The sequence below is a fragment of the Procambarus clarkii genome, chromosome 6 (assembly GCF_040958095.1).
Source record: "Procambarus clarkii isolate CNS0578487 chromosome 6, FALCON_Pclarkii_2.0, whole genome shotgun sequence".
In the NCBI taxonomy this organism is placed as follows: domain Eukaryota; kingdom Metazoa; phylum Arthropoda; class Malacostraca; order Decapoda; family Cambaridae; genus Procambarus; species Procambarus clarkii.
The window spans coordinates 43,150,552-43,176,595 of record NC_091155.1 but is presented as its reverse complement, the minus strand read 5'-3'; the positions used below and the strand labels follow the sequence as shown (position 1 = coordinate 43,176,595).

Below are 26,044 nucleotides of genomic sequence, written 5' to 3'. Positions count from 1 at the left end.
CTGGCACCAAGCCAGGGGGACTGTAAACTGGCACCAAGCCAGGGAGACTGTGTAAACTGGCACCAAGCCAGGGAGACTGTAAACTGGCACCAAGCCAGGGAGACTGTAAACTGGCACCAAGCCAGGGAGACTGTAAACTGGCACCAAGCCAGGGAGACTGTAAACTGGCACCAAGCCAGGGAGGCTGTGTAAACTGGCACCAAGCCAGGGAGGCTGTGTAAACTGGCACCAAGCTAGGGGGACTGTAAACTGGCACCAAGCCAGGGGGACTGTAAACTGGCACCAAGCCAGGGAGGCTAAGTAAACTGGCACCAAGCCAGGGAGGCTAAGTAAACTGGCACCAAGCCAGGGAGACTATGTAAACTGGCACCAAGCCAGGGAGACTATGTAAACTGGCACCAAGCCAGGGAGGCTAAGTAAACTGGCACCAAGCCAGGGAGGCTAAGTAAACTGGCACCAAGCCAGGGAGGCTAAGTAAACTGGCACCAAGCCAGGGAGACTGTAAACTGGCACCAAGCCAGGGGGACTGTGTAAACTGGCACCAAGCCAGGGAGACTAAGTAAACAGTTTAGGAGCTACACTTCAACCATTCCACTACACAAACATTCGTACAAGTAACTTTCAAACATGCGTCTTTATTCTCATTCAATTTGTTATACCTTCAAACTTATCTTCTTTGTATAGTAAATAAATTATGTTGAAAATACCCCCAACTTTACAGAGTCGACCACACAACATTAAATGTTAAAAGAACAGGAATGCCCATACAAAAGCTAATACAATTTTATGTCGCGTTTTTTACAATTCTCATCATCTTGCAACAAAGAAAATCTAAGAGATCAATAAATTAGCATCTTGGTTTCTACTCAAAATGTAGCTGATTACACATAGTTCCTATTTCTATAAAACAGTGGAACCTCGGTTTTCGAATGCCCCGGTTTTCAAATTTTTAAGTTCTCGAGCTCGATTTCTTCGAAAAATTTGACTCTGTACTCGAAGATTGCCTCGGTGCTCGAGTTTGTTGATACTGTACATGTGTGGGTCGACAAGTGCGTGGTTCTGTTCTGTTGGGCGAGGGGCAAGGCATGGGACAAGGCACACACAGTTTACCAGTGTCTCCCGCCTAGTGACGATCGCACTTGAAAATTGTATTTGGGAGGACAACAGGATGGATGGTGAGGGGACTAGATGGCTGGATGGATGGTGGAGGGGGGACTGGATGGATGGATGGATGGTGGAGGGGGACTGGATGGTGGAGGGGGGACTGGATGGATGGATGGTGGAGGGGGGGACTGGATGGATGGATGGAGGAGGGGGGGACTGGATGGATGGATGGTGGAGGGAACTGGATGGATGGATGGTGGAGGGGGGACTGGATGGATGGATGGTGGAGGGAACTGGATGGATGGATGGTGGAGGGAACTGGATGGATGGATGGATGGAGGGAACTGGATGGATGATTGGTGGAGGGAACTGGATGGATGATTGGTGGAGGGAACTGGATGGATGATTGGTGGAGGGAACTGGATGGATGATTGGTGGAGGGGCGGGTGGCAAAGTGGGTGGATTGGCGGGCAGCAGTGGTCAGGCAGGTGTCAGTGTGTGCAGGCTGGCAGCAGTGGTCAGGCAGGTGTCAGTGTGTGCAGGCTGGCAGTAGTGAGATGGTTGGCAGAGTTGATCACCCTCCCCACTACCTCCATCCCCCCATCCCGATCCCTCCCCACTACCTTCCCAAACCCCCCATCCCGATCCCTCCCCAAACCCCCCATCCCGATCCCTCCCCACTACCTTCATCCCCACATCGGACCTCCCCCAGCTGTACCCCTTCTAGCCATATGGACAGTATTAACACGGTGGGCTTCCATGCTACCAGCTGTTGGTTCGGGAGGCAGACTTCCTGAGCGTCTGTCATTAAACTCATAGTTTTTACTAACGGACTGGTTCTGACTGTGAAAGCCTGATTGACTGTGAATGCCTGATTGGCTGTAAATGTGTGACCGACCGTAAATGCTTAACCGGTTGCTACCACAACAGTGAATGCTTGACTACCTTTGGTTAAGACTGCCTGTGACTGGTCTTGACTAAATGCTTGACTGACTGGTTTTGACTGGCTGCCACATAACAGAGGCAGTGAAATGTGTGAAAGGGAAATCTGGAACCAGTGATGTAGATATGAATGTGTTTAAGGTGAACAAGAGACGGTCACACCTCCTTCCCCCTCCCTCCCTCCTCACCCTCCCCATACACCAACACCGTTCCTCCCTCCCCCCTCCTCACCGTCTCCCACACGCCAACAACAGTCCTCAGTAAAGGTAAAATGCAGTTAAATGTTGGCTTATTTTACTTATGGTTCATATTTATACCTGATTGTTTTGTGTATGAAAAATGTGAGTAGTATTCTGTATAAAATGTATTTTTAAGTTAATATTTTTAAGTGTGTGGAAGGGATTAATTCAATTCTCATCATTTCTTATGGGAAAATTTGTTTCGGTTTTCAACTTTTTGGTTTTTGAACTGTCTCTGGGAACGGATTAAATTAGAAAACGGAGGTACCACTGTAACCAAGACATTTACTAAGGCCCAATATACATATCTATACAAATTAAAACCATCAAATTAATCCTCATCAAAGTTAACAGGTCAATACTAACAGAAGTACACTAATTAGAGCAAAAACACATGCTGGGATATGGCTACCACACTGAATTCACCATACAGGTACCACATGAGGAAGAAACATGCGACCAGGGTGTGGGTGCAAGGCACACGACATGTAGTATGGGAGGGAGAAACATGCGACTAGGGTGCAAGGTATCCGACCCGTATTACAGGAGAGAAACTAGGGTGCAAGGTACCCGACCAGTATTACAGGAGGAAGAAACATGCGACCAGGGTGCAAGGCAACCCAACTCATCGCACTTGAGGGAGGAATATGCAAGAAGGATCTAAGGCACTCTAAAAGAAGGTGGTGAGAATTTAATTGGAGTTTGAAGGCAGACACACAGTTCTTACTAAAGAAGACCATATTAAGTCTGGCAGGGAAGGCTTGCAACAAACATTTCAAAGGAAAATATAGCAATAATCCATTAGAGAAAACTGACTACAATAATTATTGAAGAGTCCAATTATTGAGCATACCCAGAGCCCATCATGAACGAATAAATAATTCAATGTAACACAAATTACTCCAAAATCCAAATTATTATTATTTTTAAATACTTAAGAAACCTTACAAATTCCAAACATAAATTTATGAATATCTGAATAAAATTCCTGGTGAACAAATTATTTACCAAACAAATTCTTTTGTTGTGTTTACAATATTGTGTTATTCTGACACTGTACAAGGTGTCACTTCTCAACATGTTGTGTTATTCTGACACTGTACAAGGTGTCACTTCTCAACATGTTGTGTTATTCTGACACTGTACAAGGTGTCACTTCTCAACATGTGTTGTGTTATTCTGACACTGTACAAGGTGTCACTTCTCAACATGTTGTGTTATTCTGACACTGTACAAGGTGTCACTTCTCAACATGTTGTGTTATTCTGACACTGTACAAGGTGTCACTTCTCAACATGTGTTGTGTCAACAAAGAGCATAAATCACAAGGGAATAATAACAACAACAAAATTTAATACAAAATATAAAGCACAAATTATACAGAACAATGGTAAACGGGTTTTTGTACATACTATAACAAACATCGTGAATCACTGTGACAATAATTCTCAAATATTGACCTAGCTGACTGTGTATTGAGTGGACAGTTTATGTAGTGGACATGAGTACAGTATGCATGTAGAATATCACGCCAGATGACGAAGTATGACCTCACCAATTTAAACTTCAATTTTAATTAAAATTTGATAATTCAAGATCCAAAACAGCAAATCAAACATACCAGCAATGCCCTGACACAATTCAATTATTGTCAAACACTAAGATCAATGCAGTTTATGAGAATGAAAAACAATGGGAGACTGTGCAAGGTCAGAAACTGAGCACAGTGTGTTGCTCAAATGTGGCCACCAGACAACAAACATTCAAGATACAAGTCCAAATTCTGCTTCCCAACCTGACCAATGGTGCTACTATAGTCTATAACAAAATTAAGACAACACTGAACATATCCCACCCCCCCCTCCCCCCCTCCTTTTCTTTCAGGGATTTCAAAACATTTCACACAGCTTGAGGATTGGCATTCGTGTACTGTACATGTATCAACTATGCAGCATGGAGGCCTCAAACTTCCCATACATTACTCTCCTACATTTTTGTTCAGTAATCTGTATGATCTAACACTCTTACCATCACTCACATAGTACATGCAGCTTTATATTAAAAACAAGAAGTTAAAACAAAATACCTGTTTTTACCTGAGGTTTAAGAACAATGATTGCTATTTTATGACTAAAAAAATACTACACACAGCTCTGATACAAAAATAACATAATACTCTACATCAACTAAAAATATAAACACAAAGGAATTTATTTTTACTAAATTCAGCTTCTCTGAAACGTGACATGTTGAACCATAATATACACAGCGTTGATGCTGGAAATCCAATATTTAATGTTCACGAGAGACCTGAATCACAGGCTACCACTTAGAAAGCTATTTTATGATAAATGATAAAACTGGCTTTCTCTTTGTGGTCAAAGTTGTCCATACAAGTAACAGTTTCTCTGCTTTTTCTCTACACATGCTGTGTGTGTGTGTGTGTGTGTGTGTGTGTGTGTGTGTGTGTGTAATTACCTAAGTGTAATTACCTAAGTGTAGTTACAGGATGAGAGCTACGCTCGTGGTGTCCCGTCTTCCCAGCACTCTTTGTCATATAACGCTTTGAAACTACTGACGGTCTTGGCCTCCACCACCTTCTCACTTAACTTGTTCCAACCGTCTACCACTCTATTTGCGAAGGTGAATTTTCTTATATTTCTTCGGCATCTGTGTTTAGCTAGTTTAAATCTATGGCCTCTTGTTCTTGAAGTTCCAGGTCTCAGGAAGTCTTCCCTGTCGATTTTATCAATTCCTGTTACTATTTTGTACGTAGTGATCATATCACCTCTTTTTCTTCTGTCTTCTAGTTTTGGCATATTTAATGCTTCTAACCTGTGTGTGTGTGTGTGTGTGTGTGTGTGTGTGTGTGTGTGTGTGTGTGTGTGTGTGTGTGTGTGTGTGTGTGTGTGTGTGTGTGTCTGTGTCTGTGTCTGTGTGTGTGTAATTACCTAAGTAATTACCTAAGTGTAGTTACAGGATGAGAGCTACGCTCGTGGTGTCCCGTCTTCCCAGCACTCTTTGTCATATAATGCTTTGAAACTACTGACGGTCTTGGCCTCCACCACCTTCTCACTTAACTTGTTCCAACCGTCTACCACTCTATTTGCGAAGGTGAATTTTCTTATATTTCTTCGGCATCTGTGTTTAGCTAGTTTAAATCTATGACCTCTTGTTCTTGAAATTCCAGGTCTCAGGAAGTCTTCCCTGTCGATTTTATCAATTCCTGTAACTATTTTGTATGTAGTGATCATATCACCTCTTTTTCTTCTGTCTTCTAGTTTTGGCATATTTAATGCTTCTAACCTCTCCTCGTAGCTCTTGCCCTTCAGTTCTGGGAGCCACTTAGTAGCATGTCTTTGCACCTTTTCCAGTTTGTTGATGTGCTTCTTAAGATATGGGCACCACACAACAGCTGCATATTCTAGCTTTGGCCTAACAAAAGTCATGAACAATTTCTTTAGTATATCGCCATCCATGTATTTAAATGCAATTCTGAAGTTAGAAAGCATAGCATAGGCTCCTTGCACAATATTCTTTATGTGGTCCTCAGGTGATAGTTTTCTATCTAGAACCACTCCTAGATCTCTTTCTTTATCAGAATTCTTTAAAGATTTCTCACATAATATATAGGTTGTGTGGGGTCTATGTTCTCCTATTCCACATTCCATAACATGACATTTATTAACATTAAATTCCATTTGCCAAGTGGTGCTCCATATACTTATTTTGTCCAGGTCTTCTTGAAGGGCATGACAGTCATCTAAATTTCTTATCCTTCCTATTATCTTAGCATCATCAGCAATCATGTTCATATAATTCTGTATACCAACTGGTAGATCATTTATGTACACAATAAACATCACTGGTGCAAGAACTGAACCCTGTGGTACTCCACTTGTGACATTTCTCCATTCTGATACATTGCCTCTGATTACTGCCCTCATTTTTCTATCAGTCAGAAAATTTTTCATCCATGATAGAAGCTTACCTGTCACCCCTCCAATATTTTCCAGTTTCCAGAACAACCTCTTATGTGGAACTCTGTCGAAAGCCTTTTTTAGGTCCAGATAGATGCAGTCAACCCAACCATCTCTTTCCTGTAATATCTCTGTGGCTCGATCATAGAAACTGAGTAAATTCGATACACAGGATCTTCCAGATCGAAAACCATACTGTCTGTCTGATATTATATCATTTCTCTCTAGGTGTTCTACCCATTTAGTTTTGATTAGTTTTTCCAATACTTTCACTATTACACTTGTCAATGATACAGGTCTATAATTGAGGGGGTCTTCCCTGCTGCCACTTTTGTAGATTGGAACTATGTTAGCCTGTTTCCACCCGTCTGCTACGATTCCTGTACACAGGGATGCCTGAAAGATCAGGTGAAGTGGAATGCTGAGCTCAGATGCACATTCTCTCAGAACCCATGGTGAAACGCCATCTGGGCCAGCTGCTTTGTTCTTACCGAGCTCCTTGAGCATTTTTTCCACTTCGTCTCTAGACACCTCTATGTGTTCTATGTTGTTCTCTGGAATTCTTATTGTATCTGGTTCCCTAAAGATTTCATTTTGTACAAACACACTTTGGAACTTTTCGTTTAGTGTTTCACACATTTCCTTTTCATCTTCCGTGAATCTATTTCCCATTTTCAACCTCTGAATATTATCCTTTACCTGCAATTTGTTGTTTATGAATTTATAGAATAGACCTGGTTCTGTTTTACATTTGTCCGCAATCCCTTTTTCAAAATTTCTTTCTGCCTCTCTCCTCACTGCCGTGTAGTTGTTTCTCGCATCTTTGTATCGCTGGTATGTTTGGGGGTTCGGCCTCTTCCTGTATTGATTCCATTTTTGTGTCTTTCGGTCTCTAGCCCTCTCGCAATTTCTATTGAACCAATCCTGTTTCCTAGTTCTGCATCTCTGTTTTGGTATAAATTTTTGTGTGCCTTTATCATATATTTCACAAAACTTGCCATACATCTCATTCACTTCCTTGCCTAGCATCAAGTCTGTCCAATTATACTCACTAAAAAAATTTCTAAGGTCACCATAATGTCCTCTCCTGAAGTCTGGTTTTTCAACTGCTTCAACCTCCTTATTTTCTTCCAGCTTATAACGCATTGCATACTTTATTCCCAAAAAGACATGGTCACTTTTACCCAAGGGAGGAAGGTACTGAATGTCAAATATCTCTTCCTCCTTCCTGGTAAATATCAAATCTAGCATGGAGGGAACGTCCCCTTCCCTCATCCTCGTAGCTTGTTTAACATGTTGATACAAGAATGTTTCCAGGATGAGGTCTACAAATTTACAGGTCCAAAAATCTTCTGTTTTAGCTTCATATGCTTCCCAGTCTATGGATTTCAAGTTGAAGTCACCGACTATCAACAGTCGTGATCTATCGTTATCCGCTCTCGCTATAATCTCTCTCATTATTGTTATAAGACCTTCACGTTTACTATCTAGCTCCTCCTTTGACCATGTGCTGCTTGGCGGTGGACTATATGCATTTATCATCATTAGTTTATCATCCTCATAGCAGATCTCTAGTGCTATTATGTCAACTTCTTGTGGATTGGCAGTCATTATTTCCTTCACCTTTAGGTGTTCTTTTACCAGCACAGCAACGCCACCGCCTTTCCTAATTTTTCTGTCCCGTCTCCAAATTGAGTAGCCCCTTGGGAATATGACCTCATTTAAAATTACATCTTCAAGTTTTGTCTCCGTGAGTGCAACAATGTCTGGTGTCTGCAGCTGTATTACATCACTTAACTCCAGTATCTTCGATCTCACTCCATCTATGTTGGTGTATGCAATCTTCAGGAACTTGTTCCCCCTCTCCTTATTCTTCACTCCCCCTCTCTCTATTGATTTTGTTGGTTTGCCTTTATGTACCACTTTACTGGTTTGCCTACCCCTATCACTTTGTAGAAAAAAGAATTTATTTCTTCTTCATTCCTGCTCTCATTTAAATGTTTTGCCTCGGCGAGGTTCAGTTTCAGCTTCTCTCTATCTTCTTTTGAAAGATCTCGTCTTAACGACCACCCTTTCCCATCCTCATCCCTTTGCAATTTTCTAGCATTCCTTAGTACTTCTTCCATCTGTTTGGCACCGTTTAGGGTGATCCTCAAAGGTCGATCTTTCCCTTTTACGTACCTGCCTATTCTCCTGTAGTCGCACACATTCTCTCTGTAAGACCTTCCACGAGGCCAACAATTTTATCTACTACTTTAGCTTCTTCTACAGCTCTTTCTGACCTAGATGTTATCGCCTTTTCTTTGCAGCCAAAAATGATCAGGGACTTACTCCGATCAACTGTGTTTTGCACCAACTTCGGGTTAGATGCCAATTCTTTCCTCACTTCTAGCCTAATGTTTGTTTTATCTTGGTTGCTGCAGTGTTTGACTTCCTTTACTGCTTCTTCTATTTTTTCCTTCTCCTTGGCCACTTGTGCATAAGTGTGTGTGTGTGTGTGTGTGTGTGTGTGTGTGTGTGTGTGTGTGTGTGTGTGTGTGTGTGTGTCTGTGTGTGTGTGTCTGTGTGTCTGTGTCTGTCTGTTTGTGTGTCTGTCTGTCTGTCTGTCTGTCTGTCTGTCTGCGCAATCACACGTATGTAAAGGTTTTTCTCCTTTATGTATGTAATGGTTTTTCTCCTGTATATAATATTGCACTACTGTACTTATAATCATAATGTGATTATTGTGACAGAAAACTGGATACAACTAAACAGTTTCCTTTTAATATTTGATGTCTAGCATTAACAAACAATTATCAATTGCCGAGAATCATAGCATATCACAAAACTCTTGAAACTTGTCAAGAAGTGTTTCAATTTGTTGTCTCTGATTGGGGCGAGGATTGTTCTGCTGCCGAACTAATACATTTGGGTTCGGTTGATGCTGACGAATACGAGCCTGATCCTGTTGAGCAGGTGGGTTTTGTTGGTGGTGATTCCGAGGCTCATTTTGGTTGGGTACGGCGTTAATTAAATGTTGCCGATTTTCTTGGAACTGGTTTTGTAGATTTTGATTTTGTGGTTGTTGTTGCTGCTGCTGTTGTTGTTGCTGTTGGAGTTGATGCTGCTGCTGTTGTTGCTGCTGTTGGAGTTGCTGCTGCTGCTGTTGTTGCTGCTGTTGGAGTTGCTGCTGCTGCTGTTGTTGGAGTTGTTGCTGTTGTTGGAGTTGCTGCTGCTGTTGCAATTGTTGCTGCACCAGCTTTTGATGTTGCTGCAGTTGCTGCATGTGATGCTGCATCTGCTGCTGCTGCTGCTGTTGCTGACCTATGGGTTCCTAAGAATACCTTGGATCATCATTATAAGGAACTGAAGAAAGAGTTTGTTAAAATATAACAGATCTGGAACAGGACTAAAGTTTTGTGGAATGAAAAGTAAGCCAGACACTGAAAGAATATTGTACTTTAAAAAGTTTTAAACTTGTACAAAACAAGACACAGTATAGAACAGTATTGAATAGAAGGTTAGCAAGATAAAATACAGTGGAACCTCGATGGCCGAATGCCCCTCTTTACAAATTTTTTGGTATACGAGCTCAATTTCTTTGTAAAATTCGACTCGGTGATCGAGGTTTGCCTCACTTTTCGAGTCTGTTGAAACACGTATGGGTCGACGGAGCGTATGGTTCTGGTGGAGCTGGTAAAGTATCTTATCTTGAGGTTATCTCGAGATGATTTCGGGGCTTTTTAGTGTCCCTGCGGCCCGGTCCTCGACCAGGCCTCCACCCCCAGGAAGCAGCCCGTGACAGCTGACTAACACCCAGGTACCTATTTTACTGCTAGGTAACAGGGGCATAGGGTGAAAGAAACTCTGCCCATTGTTTCTCGCCGGCGCCTGGGATCGAACCCAGGACCACAGGATCACAAGTCCAGCGTGCTGTCCGCTCGGCCGACCGGCTCCCTCAGTACGCCTCAGTTCACCAGTGTGTCCTGCCTAGTGACAACTGTGCTTGAATTCTTTAAGAAGATTTTCATTGTTTTTGTGCTTTTTTGGTTTCTGAACATAAAAGTAATTACTATATATCTTGACATGGGTCCCAAGAAAGTCAGTGGTAAGGTTCAACCTAAGAAGATAGTTGTGAGTAGAGGCAGTAGATGAAGTCCTTTCTTCATTAAGTAAATGTGTGCAGTATGGGAAGAACTGCAAAGTTTTGTTGAAAAAAAAACATCATTGAATGTTATGAAATGCCATTTTCTGGGTGTGACCCAGAGGCTCCCAGGAGCTGATATACTAATGTCAGACTTTGGCATCAGTCATGTGTATGGAGATCTGTGGGCTCCCGGGGACCACGAGCCAGAACCTGGCTCGTGGCACTTGAGAACATTATCAGGGGCTGACTGCCCCGATAATCACACAACACCTTAAGTTGGAAAACACGAAATAAGTCACCTTAAGTTCAACTCACCAAAGTCTCTGGATCTACGTTGGATAGAGGGGAGAGGGGGCTACGGATTGACAGAGTCACTACCCTGGCCTGAGAAGGGGCGGGCTACGGATTGACAAAGAGTCACCGCCCTGGCCTGACGGGGGCTACAGATTGACAGAGTCACTGCCCTAGCCTGAGGAGGCCAGTCTGGCAGCTGGGACCTCTTGACTGATCCAACTCTCGCTGCTGCTCAATCCTCTGTGTGATCTTCTCTCATCTCGAATGATCTCCCTGGGTATTTATGGGAGAACCGGGAGTTAAGCTCCGCCTGCTAAGTAGATAGCCTCAGGCTCTCTACCTACCACACCTTAAACAGTGACTTGATTGATGGACACAACCCAGCCAGCCGTCTGCAATTATCGGCTTAGCGGAAGGCAAGGTCAATTCACAAAACCTGACCTGGTTGATTACCTGGGAGATACCTGGTTGATGGGGTTCTGAGAGTTCTTCTACTCCCCAAGCCCGGCCCGAGGTCAGGCTTCACTTGTGAGTTTGGTCGACTAGGCTGTTGTACCATTAGACCGGTTGTAATTAACACTCTAGAGGTGTGACTTTTTATTTGATAAGGTCAGACAACCTGGCTCCTTTCAAATATCCTGTCTGGCTGACTCGTGTTGTATTATAAAACACCTTTATGGTGTTACAGGTGGGTGGGCGAGCAGGCAAGTGGGTGAACAGGTGGGTATATATCTTGAGGCTATCTTGAGATGATTTCGGGGCTTTTTAGTGTCCCCGCGGCCCGTCTTCCAGGCCTCCACCCCTTAGGAAGCAGCCCGTGACAGATGACTAACACCCAGGTGCCTATTTTACTGCTAGGTAACAGGGGCATAGGGTGAAAGAAACTCTGCCCATTGTTTCTCGCCGGCGCCTGGGATTGAACCCAGGACCACAGGATCACAAGTCCAGCGTGCTGTCCGCTCGGCCGACCAGCTCCTTCGCTCGGCCGACCAGGTAGGTGGCCAAGACAACACTGGACAGACAGAAATCACACATCTCCTTCCTGTTCACCCCCCCCCCCCAGAGTATTCACCTAGTTGTACTCGCGGGGGTAAGCACAAGCTAGGTAACCCTGACCCGCAAGGGAAGTACAGGGTACTTACCGGGCACCAAGGGAAGGGAACCCTAGGCGCATGCAGCCCAGTATACTAGTAGGAACATGTGGCCACCACACCAACACAGCTGGCAAGGGTACAAACACAAAGCCAGACAAGAATAATGAGGCAAGAGAGGGTTTCCGACACCTAGCACACATCAGTCTACGAACTGAGGGTGGTGAGGCCTGCTCACCTGAGCAGGGTTCCCCCCTCCCCCTGACACCCCGTGATAGGAGGGGAGGCGCTAACAAGCGGACTCACTATTTGGGTGAGGTGTCACTTGTTCATTGTTTTCTATTGGGGTGAGTTCTGGGCCTCTGTTTGGACGTAGGTTGCAACCTACCATTAACCACAACAGGACCCCTCCGGAAACAAACCGACATATTCTCTGGTTGGTTTCTGGAGAAAACTGACACATTCTTTTCTAGCTCCACAAGAAACGAAGTTGACTACAGATGAGCGATGAAGATCCCAGGGCTGATGGAAGAAAAACCCAGGCATTGAAGGAGAGTAAGAAGCTCACTCCACATGAAAACCGGAGGAGAGAGCAAAAACAGAGCTTCACAAAAACAATCACAGACCAACGGAGACAGTAAAATGAGCAGAAGAAAGGAAGAAAAAAAACACAGTCCAAAGACCAAGTAGGCTAAACAGCGCATGACCAGAAACAATGCCCAAGAAAACTTATGAAATGGGGCCAAGGAAGTACAGAGCACCACTTGGTTTCTGAACCCCTTGGGGACGAGACCCGTCGGTTAACATGTAAGTTCGTAAACGAGAAATGGAGAAAAAAAATAGAAAAATTTATGAAAAAACTCTAGGGGAAAAATCGACAGGTTCATAGCGTAAATGCGACCGTATTTTGCTTCTACTCACCAATAATTGAAGTCCTGATCCGCTTATGTTGATGACCGATGTTAATGAAGCATAGTTATTTACATGGAAGAGGTGGTGGTGGATGTTGATGGTGTTGGGTTGACTGAAGTTGTTGGGGTTGACTGAAGTTGTTGGGTTGACTGGGTCAACATGCGATGAGTCAGGTACAGGCGATGCAATATGAGCTTTCTTGGAAGCCATTGCAAAAGACTCTTTAATTGACATTTGTTTCATTCCCTTGGCTCTTGTTTTTAAAAACTTCATGTACAAATTTTACTGACTCATCATGTCCTTAGTTTCATACTCGCTGTAACTTTAGAGTAATTTTCATTGCTTGGTGAAATTCACGTACCTTTTCCACGAGCAGCCAGCCTGCCACTGGCTTCTTCGTCACCTCACGTCTCTGTTTGTACCACTCCCACACTGCGTTATAAACACTCTCCACCTTTGCTTTACTTACTACCTTTCTATTCCATATTGCCTTATCACTTTCATTTCTAGAGAAATAGTAAAAAATGATAGGTTTAGCCTTAAGAAGATGAAAACAGTACTTTTACTAATGCCATATTCAGCGCACACGACACTTCTTGGGACACCGCTCTCCACCTCCTTAATTATTTCAACTTTCTTCTCAAATGTCATCACTGACCTCTTTCTTTTACGTAACCCGCTTGTAGATGCTTTCACTGACACAATGCATGCATTTGGAGTCGACATGGTGCACGGATGTTCCTTGATTGTGCTGATATGTAAACCAAAGTCACGGAATGAACACTCCAGTCTTGTGACAAATTCAAACAATGGGAACAATAGGCCGTGAATCTGTGACATCACAGGGTAGCAGGCACCAGAGTGGTGGCGCCCAACACGGTCAGTGGGCAAACTAAACCATCTACCACCCACCCACCCACCACCATGCGCCGGCGCAACTCTTGGCAGACCGCTTCCTCACCCGAACTTGGTTCGTGTAGGGTAAACCCCAACATCGGCCGGCGTGAAGCTTGGCGGACTACTTCCTACCCGAACTTAGTTCGTGTAGCGTGACTCCCCAACCCTAATCGGGAAACTGGAAGTTTCGGATAACTAAAGTTCGGGAACCAAGTGGTGCTCTGTATCAACTTTCAACGCATGCTGATGTGGCTCCACCAGTGCAGCACGAGATGAGGTGACTATTCAGCTTTAAGAAGCTGAACCAGAAAAAACCAAGAAAGGACAGGAGACAACAAAACTGACACCAGAGAGGAATGATGAAGACAAAGGAAATGACAATAAGCTTGCCAAGAGATTACATGCTGTTGCTGAGATGAGGACCACAGGTAGGACATAAACAAACTAGCCACCTGATCACGATAAAGATGGCAATAAACACATATCAAAAATTAAAGACGCATGCATCGGAGAAGGCAGAACCAGCAAGGTATATCACCCAACCAATCTGCAGAAAGAGGTGGAGCTGGGAGAAAACAGCTTGTATGGACACCGAACAGGCAGCACCTGAGACCAAGGCTAGGCTGGCCATCAGGGAGCCAGAAGGATCACTCTTCCCCTGAAGGACTCTAATTTTGCCAGGACCCAGAGCAAGGGCTGGACCGAAGGTGAAGAAATACAGAAACCCCCACCTCAACTAGTCCTGCCAAAGGACATCCATTGCAAGAGTCTCGCAGTCACGGAATGAATGGAACAGTATAAAAAGAAGGCCCCGCAATGACGCCAACATGAAGGTTCATGTCCAGGCACCTGAATGTCCAGCAAAGCTAAAGAAAGAACACATGTCCATGGAGACGGGACAGACCCGAGAAAAACCATCGGCCAGGACACTGACACCCCTTCAACATGAACAGCACATACAGCCAAACCCCAAGAAACTAGAAGACAAGGTACATGTAGTGTCCAGCTTGAAAGAGACAGGAACCATAGAGAACCCCCCATTGTTGAAAGAATGAGCCACAGGAAGACAGTCCAAATGGAGCCAGACTATGGAGCCCGGAAGTATCTGAACCCTGTGCAGCATAAGCCACACAGTCACAATCTCCCACATAGTACTGCGAGCCTGACAAATGCGAGGGACCATGGCCCTCGCCCAACTTGTGAACGCTGGCCTCAAAGCCACAACCGAGATCGGAGGCCACCGGGAAGACGTCGAGCAAGGGCAAAGGAAGGTGCCAGGGAACTGAACCTAAAAAACCCAAAGAGGAAGCCAGCAACGCAATAGCCAGAGAAGAGCTTCCGGAGTCCGCACCCAGTGATCGCAGCCGAAGCAAAAGAGCTGGAGAAACCAAAACAACCTTCAAAACCAAATCCTGCCCAAGGGAAGCACAAGGAGGGCAAAGTTGAGGCTTCCGCACAGCTGCTCAAGCGACCACTAAGACACCCAGAGTCAACTCAACACCAACAGTGGTGCTGCTGCTGGGTGAAGCCGCCAGAGGCAGGAAAAGTGATGCTGACCACAAGTCCCAAATGAGGACCAACCAAGATAGTGAGAGAGGAGGGAAGCGGTCAAATCACTTGCCCACTTATTTTCTATCTTGCTCTGAGAAATGCCAGACTAGGCTGAAAACAAGTTCAGCATTCTGTAATTTTTCAAATGTGGGTTTTCAACATACATATACATACATTACACACATATGTATGTACATACATACATACATATACATACATACATACATACATACATACATACATACAGTACATACATACATACATACATACATATATATATACATATATACATACATTACATACTGCATACAGTATATCAAATATTATATGCACAGTAGAAGGTTCAATATTCCCCAACTTTATTGTACACATACCTCCAAAAGGGCATGTCAACAAAATTATTAAGTTACCTGGTTCTGTTGTATCCATGTTGCAGCTTCACCATGATATACCACACCAGGATCTCTCCTCCTTACCACTTGCAGGATTTCATTAAATTCATTGATTTGGTCCAAGAGATTCTCCCTCGTTGGCTGTGGCTGCGCTGGAGGCTGCGGATTGAGGACAGCCTCGGGGTACCTGGCAGCATGGGGAATGTGGTGGTGGTGATGGTGGTGGTGATGGTGATGGTGGTGATGGTAGCCATTGGCTTCAGCTACAGCCACTGCTGGTGTGGCAACATGAAGCTGGGGATGAGCCTGTTGGTGAGCTGGTGGTGGATGGGGATTGTGGTGAGCTGCTGGAGCTGGCACGGGGTATGCAAACACGTGCACAGGCGCTAAGTGAAGTGGGCGAAGGTGGACAGCTGGAGCACGAAGTCCCTGGTTGTGTGGAGGAATTATGTGTGGTCTGCGCTGGTGGGCTGGTGGGGGGATCTGAGGGTGTGGTGCTCGAATGCCACTTTTTGATGCAGATAAGTGCCTGGGAACCTAAAAAGAAATTTAATTCAAATTTATAGTCATATTAGAGATGAAATATATAGGTTAATACTTTGAATAGTTTTAATCTGGCTACTTCATTACATGTAATATTTCCTTGACAAAGCTAGGGCATTTTAGAAATTTATAATTTACATTATTTATCAATTATCTAATAAGTTATCATAATATATAGTCATATCAAATTGCATATGTTAACTGATAATTACTGCTCTGTTAACTGATAATCCAAATCCTTTGTAATTAAGCCATCAATCAAGAGACCCAGTAAGAGGCTGTCAAAATGGTAACCTCCAATATACAATAATTAACACGATGAGTCACAATAACGTGGCTGAAGATTATGATGATCAAACAACACACCGCATGATGAAGAGACAACAACGTTTCGGTTCTTTTTGGACCATTAACAAGTCGACTGTGATTACAAAATTGACTTGATAATGTTCGAGGATTGACTAAAACATCGTCGTCTCTTCATCTTCTGGTATGTGGTTTGATCATCAGACAATAATGAACATTAAATTTCTTCAGTATATTGTACTTGTACAATAACTAATTATCAAAAGATGGCACTGAGCCTGGAAGACTATTTAGTATTGTACAGTGGTGCCTCGAATAACAAATTTAATCCGTTCCGGCGCCATGCTCGTCATGTGAAATGTCCGTCTTTCAAAACGAACTTCCCCATTTAACATATTGGAAATAAAAATAATCCGTTCCACCACCGAAAAACATCAATATGATATTCGATTTTTTTAAATAATGGAGCATTGTACCTGACATACACTGAAAGAACCATTACAACATTTGTCCATTTTTCAAATCTGTTAAATTTTCTTTTTTATACAAAAGGTTCGTTCGGTGTTTGTCAGGTAGGCTGCTCCATGTTTCTTAAAAAAAAAAAAAAATCTTGAAAAATGGACAAATGTCATAAAGGTTTGTTCGGAGTTTGTCATGTAGGCTGCTCCAATATGACCATCTTTCTTTGTTTTAAATGTGTTCAATTTGGTTTGTATTTTTCATTTATTTATTAATAATGGAGCAGCCTACCTGACAAACACCAAACTAACCTTTTTGACATTTGTTCGTTTTTTCAAATTTTTTCCATTTTTTTTTTATTCTACAAAAAAAGTCAATGCTTTGCAACATTACAGCAGTCACCCTTTTACATCCCAGCATCTTTAAAAAAAAAAAAATTTTATTTGCATCGTCGGAGGCGTCCGAGAATGTGCAAGAAGCAGCTGGAACGCACCATGTGGATTTCTCATTAATCAAATGAACTGAGACAGGCCGTCATTGGTCTCCATAAAACTGGTGACCCGACTCCTGATCACTATCAAAAACTTTTATTATGTGGACATTAATACGACTGGTCTATAATTCTTAGCCAATGCTTTGCTCCCTCCCTTGTGTAGAGGAGCTATATCTGCTGATTTAATCTCATCTGGTATCTCTCCCCCATGTCCAAGCTCTTCCTCCACACTATACTGAGTGTCTGTGCTACTGGCACTTTGCATTTCTTTATAAATATTGAATTCCATGAGTCTGGACCCGGGGCCCAAGTGCATAGGCATGTTGTCAATTTCTCTTTCAAAATCTGCCCCGCTCATGTTGATATTAGTTATATTATATCAGGAGTTTGGATATCATACATACATTAACTGTCTGAATCTTCCACTTTCATTGTGTTAAACAGGTCCTCATACTGCTTTTTTAAGATTTCACTAATTTATTTGTCATCCTCCGTGTATGAACCTCCACTCGTAGGTATCTTATCTTCAGTATAAGGCAAGACCTATTGGTATAGGTCCAATACTGACAGTTTTTTTTATTTAGATTTCACATATATTAATTAGTATTTTGGATTTTTCTAAATCTCTTGTTTGGCTTTCTGTTCCAGTTGCATTTCTTCAATCTGATATGATTGCTTCAGTCTCTGTTCTATTTCTTCAATCTCTCTGTTTAAATTATTCCTTCCTTGATGGGACAGTCATGTCTGCTAAAGCATTTTTGGCATTTTATCCATCTTTATTTTATATATTTATTTATTTATACCCGTATATACAAGAGTTCTTACATTCTCATACAGCCATTAGCACGCATAGCATTTCGGGCAATTCCTTAACCCATATAGTGCGAACCCCGGCTATACCTGGGGTGATACCTGCTTGATGGGGTTCTGGGAGTTCTTTTACTCCCCAAGCCCGGCCCGAGGCCAAGCTTGACTTGTGAGAACTTGGTCCACCAGGCTGTTGCTTGGAGCGGCCCGCAGGCCCACATACCCACCACAGCCCAGTTGGTCCGGCACTCCTTTGAGGAAACAGTCTAGTTTTCTCTTGAAGATGTCCACGGTTGTTCCGGCAATATTTCTTATTGTCGCTGGGAGGACGTCGAACAACCGCGGACCTCTGATGATGGTGAGTAACTGTTGCAGAATTGTGTACCACAGCTATAGCCATGTTGGAGTACCACGCAAGATTCAAAAGTCCTATGGGTACACGGGATTCACATCAGCTTCCTCAGGGCTCTTGTAAACAGATGCCATTTAAAAAAAAATCGTGGGCAACATTCCTGGGTGTGAGAGCCTCAGTACTGAGTGAGCAACCAAGGCTGGCACACAGAACATGAGCTAACAAAATTGCTGTTCAGCTTGTGACCACAGCATCGCCTAAAAAGTTAAAATAAGTATGTAACTTGTATTACTTAGCGATGATAGTATTACAGGAGACCCGACTGTGATAAAAATGACCAGGATTCTGATAATAGCAGGATTGTGGTGATAATTAGCGCTGTGCGTAGTATGGTGGGAGGAGTAATGGTGAGGGAGGTAGCTCATCTGCTGACTGTGTGGCCATCTGTTATTGTCTGTACTCACCATACCAGCTTAGTGGTTTGTCATGGTGAACACAAAATGAAGATACTTATATATAATGCATGAGTTTATAGTGAAATAGCAGCAAAAGAACCGCAGTATGTTGGGAGGAGCCATTTTGGTGAGGGAGGTAGTGTCATCTGCTGGCTGCTGTCTCTTGTCATGCGATTTTGTTGTGGCCACTATGTAGTTTGGACACCATACCAGCTTAGTTGTACAGTTACGGTGAATAAAACATGTAGATACTTATATTTAATGTGTGTGTGTATATAGTGTAAAAATATCACAAACAGTATAGTGGGAGTAGAAATGTTGGCGAGTGAGGGCGGGAGCGTCAGCTGACACTGTGATGACCTCAATTATTGTCTTGACTCACCATACCAGTTTAGTTGTACAGTTGGTTTACACATTTTATTATGTAAATATATCACACAACATACTATTGAATAATATTTCTGCAAAAAAAACAGAAAAAATCAGACACTTTGAAATAATTAGGTAATACTGTAATTTCTTTGTGGTAACTCCCGGTTGACAGCTCAGGGGAAGCAGTCCTCCTCCGATGCTTGCTCTGTTATCCTGAGATGATTTCAGGGCTTAGTGTCCCCGCGGCCCGGTCCTCGACCAGGCCTCCTTTTGTTAGACACCCCCAGGAAGCAGCCCGTAGCAGCTGTCTAACTCCCAGGTATTTATTTACTGCTAGGTAACAGTGGCATTAGGGAGAAGAAACTTTTTGCCCATTTGTCTTTGCCTCCACAGGGGATCGAACCCGAAACCTCAGGATTACGAATCCAAAGCGCTGTCCACTCAGCTGTCAGGCCCCCTTTTTTGCCAGACCTTCCCATCCTATTGCAACTAAAATATGCCACCTACAATTTTGTTATTTTTCCCATGATCAGGGAACACAATTGAACACTTTTATAAGACAATTTCGTTTTTATTATTATTTCTTGTACCTGGGCGTGTTGCAGGCTATAATTGCAAAAGCAACCCAGAGGTTGATACCTGCTTGATGGGGTTCTGGGAGTTCTTCTACTCCCCAAGCCCAGCCTGAGGCCAGGCTTGACTTGTGAGAGTTTGGTCCACCAGGCTGTTGTTTGGGGCGGCCGGCAGGCCTACATACCCATCACAGCCCGGTTGGTCTGGCACTCCTTGAAGAAAACTATCTAGTTTTCTCTTGAAGATATCAATGGTTGTTCCGGCAATATTTCTTATACTCACTGGGAGGATGTTGAACAACCGAGAACCTCTGATGTTTATACAGTGTTCTCTGATTGTGCCTATGGCATCCCTGCTCTTCACTGGTTCTATTCTACATTTTCTTCCATACCATTCACTCCAGTACTGTATGTTCTTATTTTACCGTGTAGATTTGGGACCTGGCCCTCTAGTATTTTCCACATGTATATTATTTGACATCTCTCTCGTCTCCTTTCTAATGAGTACATTTGGAGAGCTTTGAGGTTAATTAACATAGGTTAATCCTAACATAGGTTACTCCGGAATACAACCCCACCAAATCGTTTAACAACCAGGTACTGATTTTACTGTTGGGTTAAACAGAGGGTACAGTTAAGGATTTGCGACTAGTAAATCCTCCTTGGCCAGGATACGAACCCAGGACAAAAAACTCGTGAAACGCCAGGCTACCACTACCTAGCGTTTCCACTTATCTCTACGCCACGGGAACTTCTGTAGTGCCATCTGCGTTCTTTCTAAACTGGTCCTCTTTCTGATTTTCCACAAAGGAACATACCTCAGGCCAGACTTTATATACTTCCGCCATCAGTTCTATTCCATGCATGGGATTTTTATTACTTAAAACAGTTTCCCATTAAATGTTTGAAATTTCCATATTTACTTTTCCCAATCTATCCTTTAATTAGTTAAATTGAATTTATTGAATAAATGCTCTCTAGATAATTTTTATAAGACCAATTATGAATACTGATGTTAGTTTGCACATCAATAAGCTTGTGATCCGAGTACAGTGGTACCTCGGAATGCGATTGTCCCTGTATGCGAGGTTTTCGGAAGGCGAGGTGTATTTACTCCAAAAATTTGTCTCGGAAGGCGATGGTTACTTCGGGAGGCGAGTTTGGACGCGAGTTTGTTGATACGCATACAGCCGACCTAGCGCGTGGTGGTTCGGCGATCGTCGCCCCTCCGCCCCGCCGCCCCTCAGTTTATTATTGTCTCGCGCTCAGTGACTACCCCCACATCAATTCTTCTCGCGGATTTTCAGTGTTTTGTTGGATTTTTGGTGATTTGTCTATACAATTTGTTATTATATATCTCACCATGGGTCCCAAGAAAGCCAGTGGTAAGGATAAAGGCCAGAAAGCTCATGTGAGGATGACAATAGAGGAGAAACAAGAGATCATTCGGAAGCATGAGAACGGTACACGTGTTGTTGAACTTTGTAGGCAGTACAACAAAGCCACATCAACAATATGCACTATACTTAAGAAGAAAAATAAGATTATGGGTGCTAAAGTGGCAAAAGGAGTAAGAACATTAACGGCACAAAGACCACAAATACTTGAAGAAGTGGAAAAGTTGTTATTAATTTGGATACACGACAACGAGTTGAGGGGTGATAGTGTTTCGGAGGCCATTATTTGTGAGAAAGCCAGGGTGTTGCACGAAGACCTTCTAAAGAATACCCCTGCAACGAGTGATGCAGATAAGAAAGAGTTTAAGGCAAGCAGGGGCTGGTTTGAAAAATTTAGAAAGAGAAGTGGTATCCATAGTGTTACAAGGCATGGGGTTATGTGATGTGATTATGGAAGGGGACTCCCCTTCCAAACAGTAACTCCTCTCCTCCTCCCCCCCTCCTCCTCACCATCTTCCATACGCCTACAGCACTCGACAGCAAGGTAAGTAATAACTGGAACACAGTTTTGTAGGTTTATTTAGATGAATTAGGTATAAAAATTTAGTTTGATGTGGGGTTTTTGGGGTAGTCAGGAACGGATTAATTCATTTCCCTTTATTTCTTATGGGGAAATTAACTTCGGAATGCGAGTTTTCGGAAGGCGAGGCGTCTCCAGGAACGGATTAAACTCTTATTCTGAGGTATGCCTGTATGTGATATCTGAGATTGTAATGTCCCCATTATTTTTTCATTGTTTATGAAGATCACATCTAGAATATTTGTGGTCTTAGCTGTTATCTGCTGACTGGGAAAAACAAAATTTACAGAATCAAGAATTTTTACACACACACATACACACACGATAGATAGAACGGTGGGATAGACTGGAGCTGGAGGAGTCAGGGGTCACACTACAGCAAGCTCCTGGAAATATCATATTACCTAAGTATTGGGAACAGGTTGAGGGCTACAGTGGTGTCCCAGGTTACATAAAGGTTCAGGGAAGTGTAAAAGCAAATAAAATACAATAAACAAGTAAAGGTGAGGGAAAATAGCTGAGTGGAAAAGTTTGTTTTGGTTCTAGTACAAAAACAAAGATGGCCGCCGTCATCACCACCACTGAGAATGTAGACACACCAACAGATGATGGTTTCAAAGGATTCTCACCACAAGATATAAGGAAAGGAGGTGTTCTTGGCAGACTTGAGATAATTGAGGATATGCAAAAGAAGTATGAAGAAAAAGTGCTTAAACTAGAAGAGGACAATGGAGCTCTTAGGAGTGAGCTTTGCACTCTAAAAGGGAGTATTCTTCAGCAAGGTAAGATTATTACTGCATTAACAGACAAGGTAACGAATCAGGAGCAGCAAATCAAAAAATTAGTGAAAGAAAATGAGACGTGGAAAGTGAAGTGTGGTGACTTTGAAGAAATAAACAAGAAAATAGACTCGTATGGTGAACAACTCCAAGCAAGCCTAAGGGCTAACATAGAGTTAGGTAAGGATCTTCAACTGGAAACTTCACTGACACCTCACATAGAGGAGGTGAATAAAGAACTAGAAAAGTATAAAGAAGAAATAAAAAGAGACGTATGCCCAAGTTGTAAAAGAGAAAGAGACAATCTAGGAAGTGTGTTTGGAAGTCAAAACCAGAAATGACAAACAAGAAGCGGATCTTAGGCAAGCAATTAGGAAAGAATTGATAACTAACAGTAAACTGGTACAAAACACTGCAGATAGAAGTAAGTCCATAATAGTTTTTGGATGTGTAGAGAAAGAAATTCCATCTAGGGTGAACCGAGCAGCAGAAGAGATGAAAATCATAGGAAAAATAGTAGGAATAGGAGAAGGCCTCAACTCAAAGGAACATGTTAGGGATTTTAGGAGGATAGGAAAATATGAGAAAGACAAGAACCGCCCCTTAAGGGTGACGTTTAATAGAGTGAAATATATGACAGAAGTGCTTTGGAATACCAGAAAACTGCAATGTCATGAGGATGGCAAACTTTGGTCAATAAGACAAGACCTCTCAAAAGAGGACAGAGAAAAGCTGAAAATGAACCTCACTGAAGCGAAACGTCTAAATGGGGATAGAAATGAAGAGAGGAATTCTTTTTTCTACAAAGTGTTGGGGACTGTAAAGCTTGTGAAATGGTACATAAAGACAAAGCAACAAAATCATTAAAGGAAGGGGTGTAAAGAATAAAGGGAAGGGGAACATATTCCTGAAAATAGTATATACCAATATAGATGGAGTGAGATAAAAAATATTGGAGTTGAAGGATATAATTCTGCTCAAAGTCCCAGATATTGTTGCATTAACAGAGATTAAACTTGAAGAAAATATTTTAAATGGGGTCGTGTTCCCAAGGGGTTACTCAGTTTGGAGACGTGACAGGAAAACTAAGAAGGGGGGAAGGAGTGGCTGTGCTGGTGAAAAAACACCTGAAGGTAAGAGAATTAATGTTTGAAAACCCTAGAGATATTGACATAATGGCATTGCAGCTCTATAATCAAGATGATAAGCTGATAATTTTAAATGCCTACAGCCCACCAGCAAGCAACACATGGATAAAGGAAGAACTGGATGACAAAAGAGAGGGTCTCATAATGGTCATGAGAGAGATTATGGTAAGAGCTGACAAAGATAAATCCCGATTGTTGGTACTGGGGGACTTCAACTTAAGGCAATAGACTGGGAAGCCTACGAGAAGAGAACAGAGGACATTTGGACAGGCAGATTTGTAAACCTCATCTTGGAGACATTCATGTATCAACACGTCAAGCAGGCCACAAGAATGAGGGAAGGGGATGTTCCGTCAGTACTGGATCTAGTATTCACCAGGAAAGAAGAGGAGGTATTTGACATCCAGTACCTTCCTTCCTTGGGAAAGAGTGATCACGTCCTCTTGGACATTAAATACGCTATGCGATATAATCTAGTAGAGAATGGGGACAGTGAAACAGTTGTTAAACTCGATTTCAAGAGAGGGTGCTATGGGGAACTTAGAAATTTTTTTCTTGGCTATAATTGGACAGACTTGTTGCTAGGCAAGGAAGTAAATGAGATGTATGCCAAATTTTGCATAATATATGATGAAGGCACACAAACATTCATACCAAACCAGACATGCAGACCTGGGAAACAGGGTTGGTTCAACAGCAATTGCGAGAGGGCCAGAGATCCAAAGACAAAAGCATGGAATCATTATAGAAAGAGGCCAAACCCCCAAACATACCAGCGATACAAAGATGCGAGAAACAACTACACATCAAGTTCGAGCCGGTCTGCCGAGCGGACAGCACGCTGGACTTGTGATCCTGTGGTCCCGGGTTCGATCCCGGGCGCCGGCGTGAAACAATGGGCAAAGTTTCTTTCACGCTATGCCCCTGTTACCTAACAGTAAAATAGGTACCTAGGTGTTAGTCAGCTGTCACGGGCTGCTTCCTGGGGGTGGAGGCCTGGTCGAGGACCGGGCCGCGGGGACACTAAAACCCCGAAATCATCTCAAGATAACTCAAGATCAATAAGGAGAGAGGCAGAGAGGAACTTTGAGAACGGTATAGCAGACAAATGAAAATCAGATCCAAGCCTTTTCTATAAATTCATTAAAAGTAAGCTGCAGGTAAAGGATAATATTCAGAGGTTAAAAACGGGGGACAGATACACGGAAAATGAAAAGGAAATGTGTGAAACATTAAACGAAAAGTTCCAAAGTGTGTTTGTACAAAATCAGAGCTCCAGAGAGCCAGACACAATAAGAATTCCACAGAACAACATAGAGCGTATAGAGGTGTCTAGAGATGGAGTGGAAAATATGCTAAAGGAGCTAAGTAAGAATAAAGCAGTTGGCCAAGATGGAGTTTCACCATGGGTTCTGAGAGAATGTGCAACTGAGCTCAGCATTCCACTTCACCTGATCTTTCAGGTATCCCTGTACTCACCTAGTTGTGTTTGCAGGGGTTGAGCTCTGGCTCTTTGGTCCCGCCTCTCAACCGTCAATCAACTGATGTACAGATTCCTATGTACAGGAGTCTTAGCAGACGTGTGGAAACAGGCTAACATAGTTCCAATCTACAAAAGTGGCAGCAGGGAAGACCCCCTCAATTACAGACCTGTATCATTGACTAGTGTAATAGTGAAAGTATTGGAAAAACTAATCAAAACTAAATGGGTAGAACACTTGGAGAGAAATTATATAATATCAGACAGACAGTATGGTTTTCGATGTGGAACATCCTGTGTATTGAATTTACTCAGTTTCTATGATCGAGCCACAGAGATATTACAGGAAAGAGATGGTTGGGTTGACTGCATCTATCTGGACCTAAAAAAGGCTTTCGACAGAGTTCCACATAAGAGGTTGTTCTGGAAACTAGAAAATATTGGAGGGGTGACAGGTAAGCTTCTAACATGGATGAAAAATTTCATGACTAACAGAAAAATGCGGGCAGTAATCAGAGGCAATGTATCGGACTGGAGAAACGTCACAAGTGGGGTACCACAGGGTTCAGTTCTTGCACCAGTGATGTTTATTGTCTACATAAATGATCTACCAGTTGGTATACAAAATTATATGAACATGTTTGCTGATGATGCTAAGATAATAGGAAGGATAAGAAACTTAGATGATTGTCATGCCCTTCAAGAAGACCTGGACAAAATAAGTATATGGAGCACCACTTTGCGAATGGAATTTAATGTTAATAAATGCCATG

At 42.8% G+C, this 26,044-nt stretch overlaps 1 protein-coding gene across 3 annotated transcripts in view; it reads right to left on the bottom strand.

The window, feature by feature from the left end:
- LOC123754105 (uncharacterized) overlaps nt 1-26,044 on the bottom strand; it is a 183,726-nt gene that overhangs the window by 10,350 nt on the left and 147,332 nt on the right. The window contains exons 11-12 of one of the 3 annotated variants that reach the window (XM_045736288.2): nt 15,547-16,065; nt 8,735-9,578 (exon numbers count right to left, since the gene is read on the bottom strand). In XM_045736288.2, the coding sequence (XP_045592244.1) occupies nt 9,075-9,578; nt 15,547-16,065 (1,023 nt within the window). In that variant the 3' untranslated portion in view covers nt 8,735-9,074. Of the gene's footprint in view, nt 1-8,734; nt 9,589-15,546; nt 16,066-26,044 lie in introns of those variants that run through there. The other 2 variants (XM_045736289.2, XM_069308867.1) reach the window with 2 other exon arrangements.